Genomic DNA, 12,768 nt, shown 5'->3' on the forward strand with positions numbered 1-12,768 from the left:
GGGGTGAGTGTAACGAAACTGCACAAGTCACAGTTAACCTGAATACCCCCAATCGAGTCCTTTAGGGCATGTTTGAATCAGTGAACCAATGCTGCATGGACACTCTGGATGTCAAAATCAAAATACCCTCGTATTTGACGTATCCAGTAAGCTTTTTATTTGACTTGCATAATTAGATACTGCTATAAAAATTATAGTCGGACCTGTCAAAACATTCAAAACAGAACACCCCCCAAGCCCTCTAGCTTAATTGTTCAGCATGGGCTATTTCATAGAGGCAAGAAGTCCAAATTAGAGCTTCACACACCTGACTAGGTGGATCGGTTTCAGGCATTCAAACTGAAGGACATGGAAAGTTTGATAATTAGTCTTGTTTGTTTCATATAATTTTCATGGAAAATTGCCGAGCTGACATCCGTTTTCCTTTGTCATTTTCCTTCCTTTCTCATTATGAAAAACAAACATCAAGTCATCATGATAGGAAAGTGTCATGCTGGCATAAGTAGGCATCCTTGATCCTGCGTGTGCACAAAGCACCTCTCTCATTTGTATAAGCAAAACCATAGTTCATTGTGCTAGGAAGAAGATACAAGCACATTTAGAACCCCCACATAGAATGACTAAATTAAGTGGCCAACCTTATTCTGTGTATGTAGAAGCCTTACAAAGGTTCCATCAAAAGCAACTCCAGATTTGGAGAAAACATTCTACAGGTACTGGCTGGCCAGCTTACCCTCCTTAACTATGTAATTTTGTGGTGGAAAATCCTCTCCCTTGAACCACCTTTCGAGCATGTCCTTGGTTCCAGCAGCATACCGCAACTGCAATAATTATATCATTCAGCTTCGGGGAAACATAAAATAAACATGCACATGCATTCATATGACATAAAAGCAAGAGCATGGCCGAGCGACAAGGGCTTCTAACCAGGCACTCATGATTGATAGTCAGTCTTCAACCATGAATGATGCGTGCAAGCAGGCAGGCGACAAAATAAAGGACCAGTTCACGGCTTACCCATGCATCTCTATAGGTGAAGAATCTCATCAAGCTGGATCAAAATTACAACTCACACACTAAATTCGTCTAAATTCTTCATGAATTTTTTACCATGCACAAGCAGAGGAATGTAGCCACCTCTATCACAGTGTAATTCGTCTAAATTCTTCATGAATTTTTTTACCAGAAAAGGAAAATCATATAGCTATAGGAACTGTGGATTGAAGTGGTTAAACCAATTGGTATATCACATTTCTGCCTCCTATGCCCTATGTATGGGTGCAGTTACAGGTGCAACAACGGTACAACAAGGTATGACAAGAAAACTTCAAAAAAGATGGGTATGCAGATTACAGATATGTGTGTGTGTGTGCGTTTTATATAAGCATATAAAAAGACATGAAAAATGCAGAATTATCTGTAGATATAATGGTATAGACAAACTAAAAGTCTAAGCATGTCAAAGGGATAGAGTTAAATAGCAAATAATGATCAATAAATATAAGTTAATAGTAGACACTTCTGATGTCAAGCGAACACTACATTGATTGGATCACGAGATGATTAAAAAGGGTCAAGTTTGAAACCCAGTTGATCCATATCGAGGTGTACTGAGGAACAATTTGGGTACGAAATGTGTATGACACAGGTATGGGGCCTGGTAGAAGTACCCATGTTACATAGCTGCCTCCCAGCCATGAGGTTTAGGAGTTCAAAGTCATGGTTCTATGGAGCAGTTTATTATTACATTAGCAAAATAAATAAACATATAATAACCAAAAAGAATTAGTTCTCACAACACCATATAACATCTGACATTATGACAAAAACATGGCCAAGAAGAACAGAGCTGGGGATGTTCTGGACTTCATTATCTTGCTCATATTTGATAGTTCCCGATGCCCAAACAGATCACACGTTGAATTCCTATATACATGTTTTGTCATAATTTGAACTGGTGGTCATGGATAACAGTTCAGTCCTAATAGAAACAAAAGAAAGATAGCAGAAGATACAAAAGAAAACAAGTTATCATACCTGGGCATCAATGGTAGTTCCTGAAATATGGGGTGTCATTGCATGGTTTGGCATGTAGCGCCATGGGTGATCCTTTGGTGCGGGCTGTGGATACCATACATCACCGCTATAGCCTGTATATCAAATGAAACTCCAATTTGCTCATCCAAAAACCAAAAGAAGAGGGTTTTAAAAATCCAAAGGACAATTATCCATAGCACTTACCAGAAAAGAACAAAAAAGTATAATACAGGCACCTCATATTATTTGATCATCAGTTGTTTTGATGATCCTATCTCAATCAGTTCCAATTTAGAATTCCATAATCTAAGAAGAGGAATAAAGCATGCAACTGAGTAGTGTCTATCTAACATTCTTTTAGGGAGCATTTGCATTGCAGACACGCTCATCCAGAACAGAGTACATCCATGACACGTTAGTCTGAAACGCAAGAGTTGGAAGGGGGGATGGTGGGGAGGTTATTAGTTGTGGAGCCTGATTCACTGTTTTTTCCCTTGCAGGAAGGGGGGTCCGGGGGCTCCCCCCGGCGCGGCTCCCAGAAGAAATTTTTTTGGGACTTATGTTTGGGACCCGGTTTTCAGTGGATCCGACCCGATTTGGTTAGGGTTAGGATTGTCGCCCTTGCCTTGTTTATATTCTCGCTTTTCTTTCCCTAGCTCGTAACTGTCTGATAAGAGTAATAAGATTTCTCTCTGGGCGGCCATGGTTTTTTACTCTCTCTCGGATTTGAGGAGAGGTTTTTCTACGTAAATCTGTGTTCTTGTGTTTCGTTAGATTGTTCTTGTTCTTTGTTTTCTTTTGGTTGTTTCTTGCTTGTGGTTTTCCTAACAGAGGGGACTCGGACTCTTGTATCATGCTCACATGGGATGCAAGGCACTTTACATCTTATTTTGGGCAGGTTACAGGAGTGACATGTTTGATGCGGGATGTGGAGTCTGCCGCCATGGGACGCAATGGTACACAATTCAAAGCTGCCCTTAAGGACTTTTTGAATTTCTAGCTTTGGAAATCCAAGAGCGCACTCATGTGCATGAGTATATACTAAAGGTGCTTGTCTCCAGTACCCATAAGCCAAAGGCATCATGCCCCAAGTGTCCTTTCTTTTTTGCCCTTTCCATAGGCTTATGACTTGTGTAGCCTGCATGGAAGCTGCTTCAAATTTTTATCAAGGTTTGTGTCCCTAGGTTTTCAATAAGGGATCCTCCCACCGGATGCAGGTCTAAGTTGCACCTTGTGAAGCTTACTACCTCAAGAAGATGCCTCAAAGATACTTTTGCTATGAAAAAGGTTCGTGGCAAAAAACCATTTCACAATGGAAATCTGCTTTATATATATATATATATAATTTATTTATAGGCAAGGTGGGTTAGGCAGACCCCGCCAGTTAGTTATACAATGTACCATTAGGTTTTAAACTTGAACGTCCCAACCAGGGTTACCGGAAGCACCATACCATATGGAGAAGCAAGCTTCCCCAAAGCGCATTTCGGAAGCGCGAAACGTGGTGCTTCCGAAACGTGCGAGGAAGCGCCCAAAAAAAATGGGAAGCTCGCTTCCCCTTACTTTTTTTTTGTGTTTTTTTTTTCTTTCTTTTTCCGCTTTCCCCTCGCTTCTAGTTCGCTTCCTAGGTCGCTTCCAAGATGATTTCTGGTTCGCTTCTAAGTCGTCCCGCGCTTCCAGCTTCCTAAAATTTTTAAAGTGCCTCGCTTTCCGCTCCCGCTTACCCAACTGGCAACTCTGGTCCCAACACAAGGTGACGTGCGCCGACAGCTCCTACCAAATAAGCGGATACCCCCCATTCCTTTTCCTAATTTTAGGTTTATCAGGAGATTAATAAAAGTAAAATACAAGTATTTTCCTTCTAATAAAAAGAAAAGTTATGTATGCATTGAACTTTATGTTACATAACTGGGTGTGACACATTCTGCCTCATATGTCAGTGAACTTTAAAGAGTTCCCATATCAAAACTCATGCTAATAAAAGATAGGCTTATGGGGGGGGGGGGGGGGGGGGAATAAGATAAAGGAAAAAACAAATTCACATTCTTTAAGAAAAGATGGAAACAACAAAAGAGCTTTTATGAGAAGAGTGTTTTTTCAGTTTATTGACTCTGAAAAAGCAGCATTTTTTAAAAAAGTTGTCGGGCTGACTTTTCAAGCAGGAAGCAAATAGAGGTCATTTCTTCAGAATTTGGAAAAACATGTTTCTCACACAAAAAATTGCACTAAATCATAGGAAGCATGTGAGAAACAAAGAGTGAAGCTTGTGGGAAGAGCAACAAAAGCACGTGGGAGGCGTATGAAAAATGTGATGGCAAGCACGGTGACCCTAGCATTTCAAAAAAACTATGCTTCATGTTTTCCAAGCATGCTTCCCAAGAAAGTATAATGCTACTACAACCTTGTTTTAAAGAACTTGGAGGCGAAGTAAAAATAGGACATTAATTCTAAAATTTTCAATTTTAAATTGAAAATATAGATAAAAAAAGAAAAATGAGAGAATACCAGATAATCAAGATGGGAACAATTATTTCTTGGAGCTTTGCATGGGAATGTTTTCATGTTAATAAGAAAAATTTATTGGACAAGAGAAAATATCATTTAAAATGTGCTAGATTCACAGAGCTCAAAGTGAAACCCACCAGAGATAGTATCCCAGAATGGATGTCACCAATACAATTACCCTAAAGTAATGAATCTAATTAATTTTTGTTGGCTAGTTTATTTTGTAATAATCTAAACATGGATTATTACAAAGTACAAACTAATGCAAATTCTACATATCTAACCAGATTCGGACCAAGTTACATACCACTCAAATTATCTGTACAAGCAAGACACACACATTTAAGTACAAATCTTGATCACGTTATGATATGTAAGTTTGTATGTTACCTCCAATATGTCCACTTGAGCAAGCATCTGCCACTGCTTGAGCATCCATGATCGCCCCTCGAGCATTATTAACAATTAGAACTCCTTTCTTCAATTTTGCAATCCTTTCCTTGTTAAACATCCCTCTGTTATAGAATTCAATTCACAAATCTGAGTAAAAAAATTCTATTCAAAAAGATAAATAAACATGCTACCTTACATTTCCTTTTTCTCCCCTCTTTTTCATTTAACTTATGCCCATATTTGTCAAAGTAGTTAAAAGACATGTATTGCATTAAATCTAGGATTCAATACGTACCTGGTCTTATCAGTAAGAGGTGTATTAATCACAATTACATCACATTTTGGAAGCATGGCATCAAGATCTTCTTCAAATTTGGCACCAATTTGATTCTCCAGCTCTGGATCCATCTTGAGGCGATCATGATAGAGTAGATTACAGTTAAATGGCTTCAGGCGCTGAAGCAAAAGCCGGCCAATGCGACCAGCACCTACAGTGCCAACTGTCTTTCCCTCAAGGTCATTAGCTCTATATGCAATGGCTGATACGTTCCAATCGCCATTAATAATCTGATGATATCCAGGTAGGAAGTTGCGAACAAGAATGAGGATTCGCATGAGCTCATCTTCAGCAACAGATACAACATTGCTTCCAGTGACCTCCGCAACTGTGAGGCCAGCTGCTGCTGCTGCATTTAGATCAACGTGATCAGAGCCAATGCCAGCAGTTAGAAGCAGCTGCAAATTTTTTGCCCTCTTGATCCTCTCTGCTGTCACATATGCCGGATGGAAAGGAGTGGTTATCAGAACATGAAGGTCAGGGATGTGTTTCTCCAGCTCTGTAATATAAGAATGTTCAAAAGAAAACAGTAAGTCAGAATAATTTCATGAAAGTAGTGTTAAGGCTACAATTGACTCCCGACATAATACATCAGCCCAAGACTAACATAAATGTCAAAAAGTTGGGCCAATATAGGAGTTGTATACCCCCACACAGTGTCTGTTAAATTTTCCAGAAACCCCCACTCCTATTCCCTGGAAAAGTTGCTAAAATGTTCCGAGTTTGGCAGAAGTTATAACAAGTTTGCGGCCATGATTTTGGCTAAATCTTTGGCATATTGGAAACTTTACCATCTAATTGATGATTTTATGGCTTCAAATTTACATTATAAATACATTAAATAAAACTGAAAAAGTATAATGATTACCAGATTTTATCTCAGTAGTGTTTTGACCAACATCATAGGCATAGCGACGATGCCGATGCTCTCTCTCTCTCTCTCTCTCTCTCTCTCTCTCTCTCTCTCTCTCTCTCTCTCTCTCTCTCTCTCTCTCTCTCTCTCTCTCTCTCTCTCAAGTATGGCCGGTAAATGGCTTGGGTTGGTCAGGTTTTAGATTAGGTTCAGGTCAAGTCAACCAACCTTGTCTTGGGGTCAGGTTTAACTACTTCAATTTTAGATGGAGAGAGAAAAGGGTGCAACAATAGCCAATGAAAAGTGTAAAGGAAGCATATACTTATAAATTTAACAATATGATGGATATAAAATTTATCAAAGGATATAAAGAGCGCAACCAAACAGAGGAAAAAGAAGCAAGAGGCTTGGCCAACAGGACTTGGTTTCTTCTCTCTCTTTTCAACATCTAAGTGGATAAAAATGTATATCTTAATCTCATTAACATTTTTATTTATCATCCAAATGTCTAAACAGATATATTATAAAATTTCTTAAATATCCTATATGTGGTATCATGGTGCCTACAGAGAACATACTGTTTAAATGGGTCAGTTGTGGTTGCGAATCCTTGAACCTGGTAGCTAGCAGAAAGCAAAATAGTCTACAGTTTTTAACCTGTACCACTGCTATACCAAATTGTGAACAAGGTTGGTTCAGGACCAGGTTATTTTGCCAGCCTTAGTATCAAGGAACACAACAGAATATGCTTCCTAGTTTGATTTTTTTTGTATAACCATAATGAACTCAAGGTTCTTCAAGCCTTCAAATTACGTCAGTTACATAAATTAACAAAATACAAAACAGAAAATAACGCTACAGAAATTCAAATAGCAGTAGCAGCAGCAGCAATATAGTAGTAGAAAAAATAATAATAAACTAACCATGTTACTATAATTATTATCATTACTGCTCATCTGTCTACTACCACCACTGCTAAGGAATATTAATAAAACTATATTAATAACAACACCAATAACAACAATACAAAGAATATAACTGATAAAAGCAAATGATTTGGGAACAGAAAAGGTTGAAAGCAGGAATTGCTGAATAGCATCACTCTGAGCATGACAAGCGTACTAACCACAATCAGGGCCTTCTTTATCATCTGTGACTATGTATTGGTGACCCTGTGACTCCAGCCACTCTCTTATTCCCAAAGCATTTTCCTCACACCCAAGGAAATTGGGATTTTTTGATGCATATTCATTGGCTTTATAAAACACTCCGACAATTTTCTTGCTTCCAGCACCAGCCTGTTCACAAATTGCAACTCAGTCAACCTCTGGTCCTCTGTGAACGCATGTGCACACACGCGCACACACACAGTTTCTAAGTAGAAAACTAAGAAACCTCTAGTTGAAGAGCGATACGAGGATTAAACTGCAAGGAGAAGGCATTTTCTTGTACTGGGAAGGAATTTATCTTGATAGGTTTAAACAGCTAAATCATTCCTCGAATATTCCATTTAGGGGCCAACTTTTTGCCCCTAATTCCAAAAATTGAGGGTGACATTTTTTAAATTACCGAAACGGCCACCAGTTTCTTAGAAACTGTCGAACAGAGACCTCAGGTAATCAGGTTGACATCCATCCTATAGTGTTATTTTTGGCTTCACATAGTATCTATTAGAATTGAAAAAAAAAATTTATCCTCGTATAGAAAAAATAGTTAAATATTTTAAGCGTTTTATTATGAAAGCTAATTTCCGCTAATTTTGCACTTGACCAATATCTCGAGGGTATTATGGTAATTTACGCTAATTTCCGTAAGAGACTCATGAAAAAACTATGACGGAAGATAATCGGCAGGTTCAGACAAAAAGAAAGAGACTGCTCCGAAAAATTTGCGTCCTGCCTAATAATGCATAAGGACATTTTCGTCATTTGGTATATGCGCTTGGATATTGAAAACCTCCCGGTCTACTGGAGAGCGTTCTTCGGATCAGACTGACTCGGGGGACAGGGACTGTTCCTAGCCGTCCAGATGCAATAGCTAGGGTCGTTGTTTCAACATTTTTTGACGGAAAGGAAAACACCATCCCCAATTCCGACGCAATTCCCTTTCATCGTTTCTTTTTTCGCCATGTTACACGACTAAATTACGCATCGATGTTTATTTTTTCCCTTCCTTTTTGCATAACAAAACCAAAACCATCACAGAAGCGAATTCGAAATCCAAAAGCCAAGAAGCAAATGGAAGCAAGAAGTATCACTGATTTTCACCGAATCCACTAATTACGTGCTTCTCTCAATCAGTAACCCGAACGCACAAACCAAAAAAATGTTGCTTAAAAAAGGGAAAGGGAAAAGGAAAGGAAAAAACGAGAAGGAATAGCTAATCTTACGTGAAGTTCCCTAGAGGGAGCAGCAGGCGAGGCCGAGACTCTGGAGGCCAGGGTTCGAATCGCGCCCGTGACTCCCCTCTTCATCGCCATCTCTCAATTTCTTTCGTTTCTTGAGAAGCAACGAGAAAATACAATAAAGCAAGATGAGTGGGAGAAGAAAGAAAGCAGGATGGGCAATTTATAGTGGAGCTTAGGACCAGAGAGCAGAGACAGGACCGCAGACGGAGATGGATAACGCCGAAAAGGAAGTCTCCGAGTCCAAAATGGCTTCCAACTACTTTTTCCCTTCTTTTTGTGGATGTACTTCTGAGCGTCGGCTCTGTCCCTTCGTCTGTTCCGTCATTATTGACCATTTTGCCACTGGAGAACGGAACGGTCCACGTGGACTCCCCCCCCAGATGAGCCTGTTCGTGTAGAACCTCGATGCTGGATTCGGATACTAAACAAAACTGGATCCAACCATGTGGACCAACTGATTGTACTACGCTGCAAAAGGGTCGGATTCATGAAGGGGATTTTGTAAATTTTGGCTTTCCCCAGATCCGATTCTATCCTACAACCTAATGTATTTTTTTATCCTGAACACTTTGCATCTCTTTTATTTTATTTTTTGATATTTTAAGCAAAAAAAAAAAAACAATAAGGGATCAATCGCACATTGGCTAGCCTCGGTGATAACACATGTAGGTTCAGTCAACTTGATAACATTCACAAGTCACCTCTATTTGAAGAAAAGAGCCCTTGTAGCAATGTTGTCACTATGGGCCAACTATTCAGGTGAATCAGCCGATACCGATTCTCAAGTGAATCAATTCTGAATCGGCTAAAAAATCATTTAAAAATATTTCATGTCAATCAGGATGTGACACGTGTTAAAATCATTAAAATAATATTAAAATTTAATTTTAAGTATTTTTATATTTATTTAAAAATAACCGATTCAAGTTAATATCGTATCAATTGTTTGCCGATACGATAGGTATCGGCCTATTCAGGACGATACTGCCAACATTGCCTTGTAGGCAGACATCAGATGGTGGTACTGGTACTCACCTAAAAGCGTTTTTGCAATAACGTACACAATTCCCAAATCTTGCTTGGCAAAGTTCTTCGTGAACAACCCGAACGGAATGGTTCGGGTCTAGAGTTCGAATCCAGATGTCGTAGACTCGTCCAGACAGCCTTTTTGTGTCTATGAACAAGGTTGCTGGTACACAACCGTAATATGCCATATTAGTAGCAGGGCCCATTATAGTAATTTTGTAAAATTGGCGTTTTCTGCTGCGAACACCTGTCTGGTGGTGGCCAGGACCTCTATCGACAAGAGACGTGTTCGATTTCGATGAGCAAATTATGGGAGGGTTGAGAGTTCGAAATTTTTTGGAAAACGTGATGCAAGTCCGAGATTTTTTGGAAAAATAAGACACGATGGAAGGATTTTTTATTTTTAATCAATAAAATTATTTTATGATGTGTTAAAATGATAATATAAAATATTAAAATTTATTCAAAATTAAAATAATTATTGTATGCGTCGGTGTCTGTGTCGGTGTGTCTGGACGTGTCACTAGGCATGTCCTTGTGTTGTGACATAGGTTCCACCAAACTCATTCATGCATTTTTTGTCACTATTTGAAAATTGACAATTCACTCTAACCGTTAAGAGCAAGCTAAAGTTGTAATTTTTGTTTTTACAAAGAGGCTCTAGTCTATTTGTATAAAGTTATAAGAGAGTTGAATTTAGATCAAAGATTACAAACTGAGGGAGGCATTTGATTGACGGACAGGGAAGGACAAGGATACCATGTCCTGTTCTACCCTGTCCATGAACAGTGCTGGACAAGGACAGGAGCATGGTTTTTTTCAAAGTCATAGGTACGTAGTCAAGCACTCATTGACCATCAATGTATTTCATTTATCAAAATGAGTTATTTATTACAAACATCACTACTTGAAAAAATAGTATTCTATGAAACTGGTTTTATAAAAAAAGTGGTGCAACACTGTCTGAAAAAACCTTAAAACTCGATGTCGCCTTGCTCTGCATATCAACACCTGTATTATCCATTAAACTCAGAACCATTATTAATTTGATAAGAAATCATTCAATCACATTAAGTATAAACTCATAAAAATGCACAGATCACTCAGGGTCACAGTTCGCAATAACGACGCTCAAGTCTACATAACTTAGCGTATATCGCTAAAGTCTCTTCAGGGCCATGAGTTCAACAATTCGCTCAAGTCTCCAAGACTTGGCATATATCGTGTGAGCCTCTTCGGGATCGCAATTGGAACATTGAACTCAAGTCTCCAAGACTTGGCGCATATGTATCTCACAAATCCAAGTGAGAGCTTCTTGAGCTTAGTTCAGTCATGCGAATACAATACGGGTCTTTGCCCTATTGGTCTAGTAGTATATCGATCTTGACACATTTCTCAAAGTTACGCAAGTCTTGTCACAATAATGACATTCATTCATACATCACTGAACCTAGAGCTAATACATTGTTTTGATATTAATCGTTGACCCTTGTTACACATGAGAAACTTGAACTTCGGCATCAACACAATATCCTGGAGGTTTATTATTATATATATTTTAGATACCCTAAAGGCCTGTCCATGGTAGGGTGGTAGAACTCATACCAAGCCATTTTGAATTCATCAACAACTACAGTAGTGGGGTTCGATCCTCAGATCTTAAGGATAACCCAACCTCCAAACCTTCTGAGTGACAAGAGGTCCTTTGAATTCTATCGGTTCATAAAAAATACATGTCACTCGTGATTGTACCATCACCGTCTGCTACAGTGAGCAATAGACCTGAAGAGGTTCGGCGGTCTAACAATTACTTGTGGGATATTCGAATGCCACTCTGGCAAACCAGTGTATTTTGTACTAAGGAAATATGTATCCCAACCCCATTCAATATTCTGAAGCACAATCCAACTCTGTGGTCTAAAAACTATCATTAAGTTGTATTCATATGCATGACTGACTCTGCTCTCGGCATTTACGACTATTACGAGCATTTCACCTCTTTCGGGTGGACATCGAACTTCAGTACTATGGAACTTCAGCACTTACGAGTCCAGTTATACAACAATATTTCACATGAACATGCATATGACATGATCATTTTGGATTGACTGCTCAACACATATAGCCGCAATAAACACTTAGCCTAGTCAAGGCACAACGACTACTCTGGCGCACTGGCCCTTATGAGTAGGGTGCCCTTACCAACAAAGGTGGAACCAACTATTATGTTAGGGTTCCAACAATTGGGGCATCATCGTGTCATTCGGGTAAGTATTTTGCCAAATATTTTGATAGCACTTCTTTTGCTTGACAGAGGAGGTGTGACGACCCTTTCTACCCATAAAAATTATTTGTCAGAATTTTGACAGTATCTCCTCTGTATGACGGAATACATGCTATGCGCTTTCTAAGCTTGGTTGAGCTTCTTTCAAAAATATTGACAACACTTTTTCTCTTTGACAAAGAAAGCGTGCATTTTTTTTAAGCTCGGCGAGCATCTTTTCAAAAAAAAATGGTAGTACTTTCTCTCCTTGATGAAGGAATGTTATGCTTAACTCAAAAAAATAGATGTGCACCATTGTGTGTACTTTACATCCATCATGGTTCGTTGGAATCTTAGGACTTAGCTAGGCCATGCGCAAGTGACATAGGTTTTTACAAAAAAATTGATTTTATGAAAGGATGAAACCTTTTTAATAGGAGCTTATTTCATCAATCAGAATCTTGATCGAGGAGCAACATATAGAATCACATTGACGATTTGGAGTTGATCTACATTTGAACGCTCATTTATGTGCAACTACATGTAATATAAGCATAAGCTTCTGTTATATAGTGTGTCAACATATAGTGTGGCAGCGTAAATGAAAGCATATTTAATGTTTGACGAGAGAAACCAAACTAAATAACTTATAGAAAACAAATACATGTATATTTACATAAAGTAGGAGTCTTGGCATCGTTCAACGCAACAATAATCTTAAATGCATAAAGTAAATTGCAGAAAGCAAGAGTCTTGACATCGTTCAATGCAACGATAATCTTAAAAGCATAAGTAAATACATATATATGTAATATGCAAAAAGCTGGAGCCTTGGCATCGTTCAACGCAATGACAATCTTAAAAGCATAAGTAAATACATATATATAATATGCAAAAAGCAAGAGCCTTGATAGCATTCGACGCAACGATAATATTAAAAGAATAAG

At 38.6% G+C, this 12,768-nt stretch overlaps 1 protein-coding gene across 2 annotated transcripts; it reads right to left on the reverse strand.

Annotated features, from left to right (window-relative positions):
* Window positions 1-448: 448 nt before the first annotated feature.
* Window positions 449-8,790, reverse strand: LOC149836840 (formate dehydrogenase, mitochondrial). 2 transcript variants are annotated; one of them, XM_090005608.1, is made up of 6 exons: window positions 8,515-8,790; window positions 7,252-7,423; window positions 5,231-5,771; window positions 4,933-5,057; window positions 2,038-2,150; window positions 449-821 (listed from the first exon to the last, which is right to left on the reverse strand). In XM_090005608.1, exons 1-6 carry the CDS (start codon window positions 8,602-8,604, stop codon window positions 708-710), a joined length of 1,155 nt encoding a protein of 384 aa, XP_089861734.1. In that variant the 5' UTR covers window positions 8,605-8,790; the 3' UTR covers window positions 449-707. The 2 variants fall into 2 exon arrangements, with proteins under 2 accessions (XP_089861734.1, XP_089861735.1); XM_090005609.1 differs by lacking the exon at window positions 2,038-2,150.
* Between the last annotated feature and the right edge of the window lie 3,978 nt (window positions 8,791-12,768).

The sequence above is a fragment of the Nuphar pumila genome, chromosome 5 (genome assembly GCF_984573655.1).
Source record: "Nuphar pumila chromosome 5, dmNupPumi1.hap1.1, whole genome shotgun sequence".
NCBI lineage: Eukaryota > Viridiplantae > Streptophyta > Magnoliopsida > Nymphaeales > Nymphaeaceae > Nuphar > Nuphar pumila.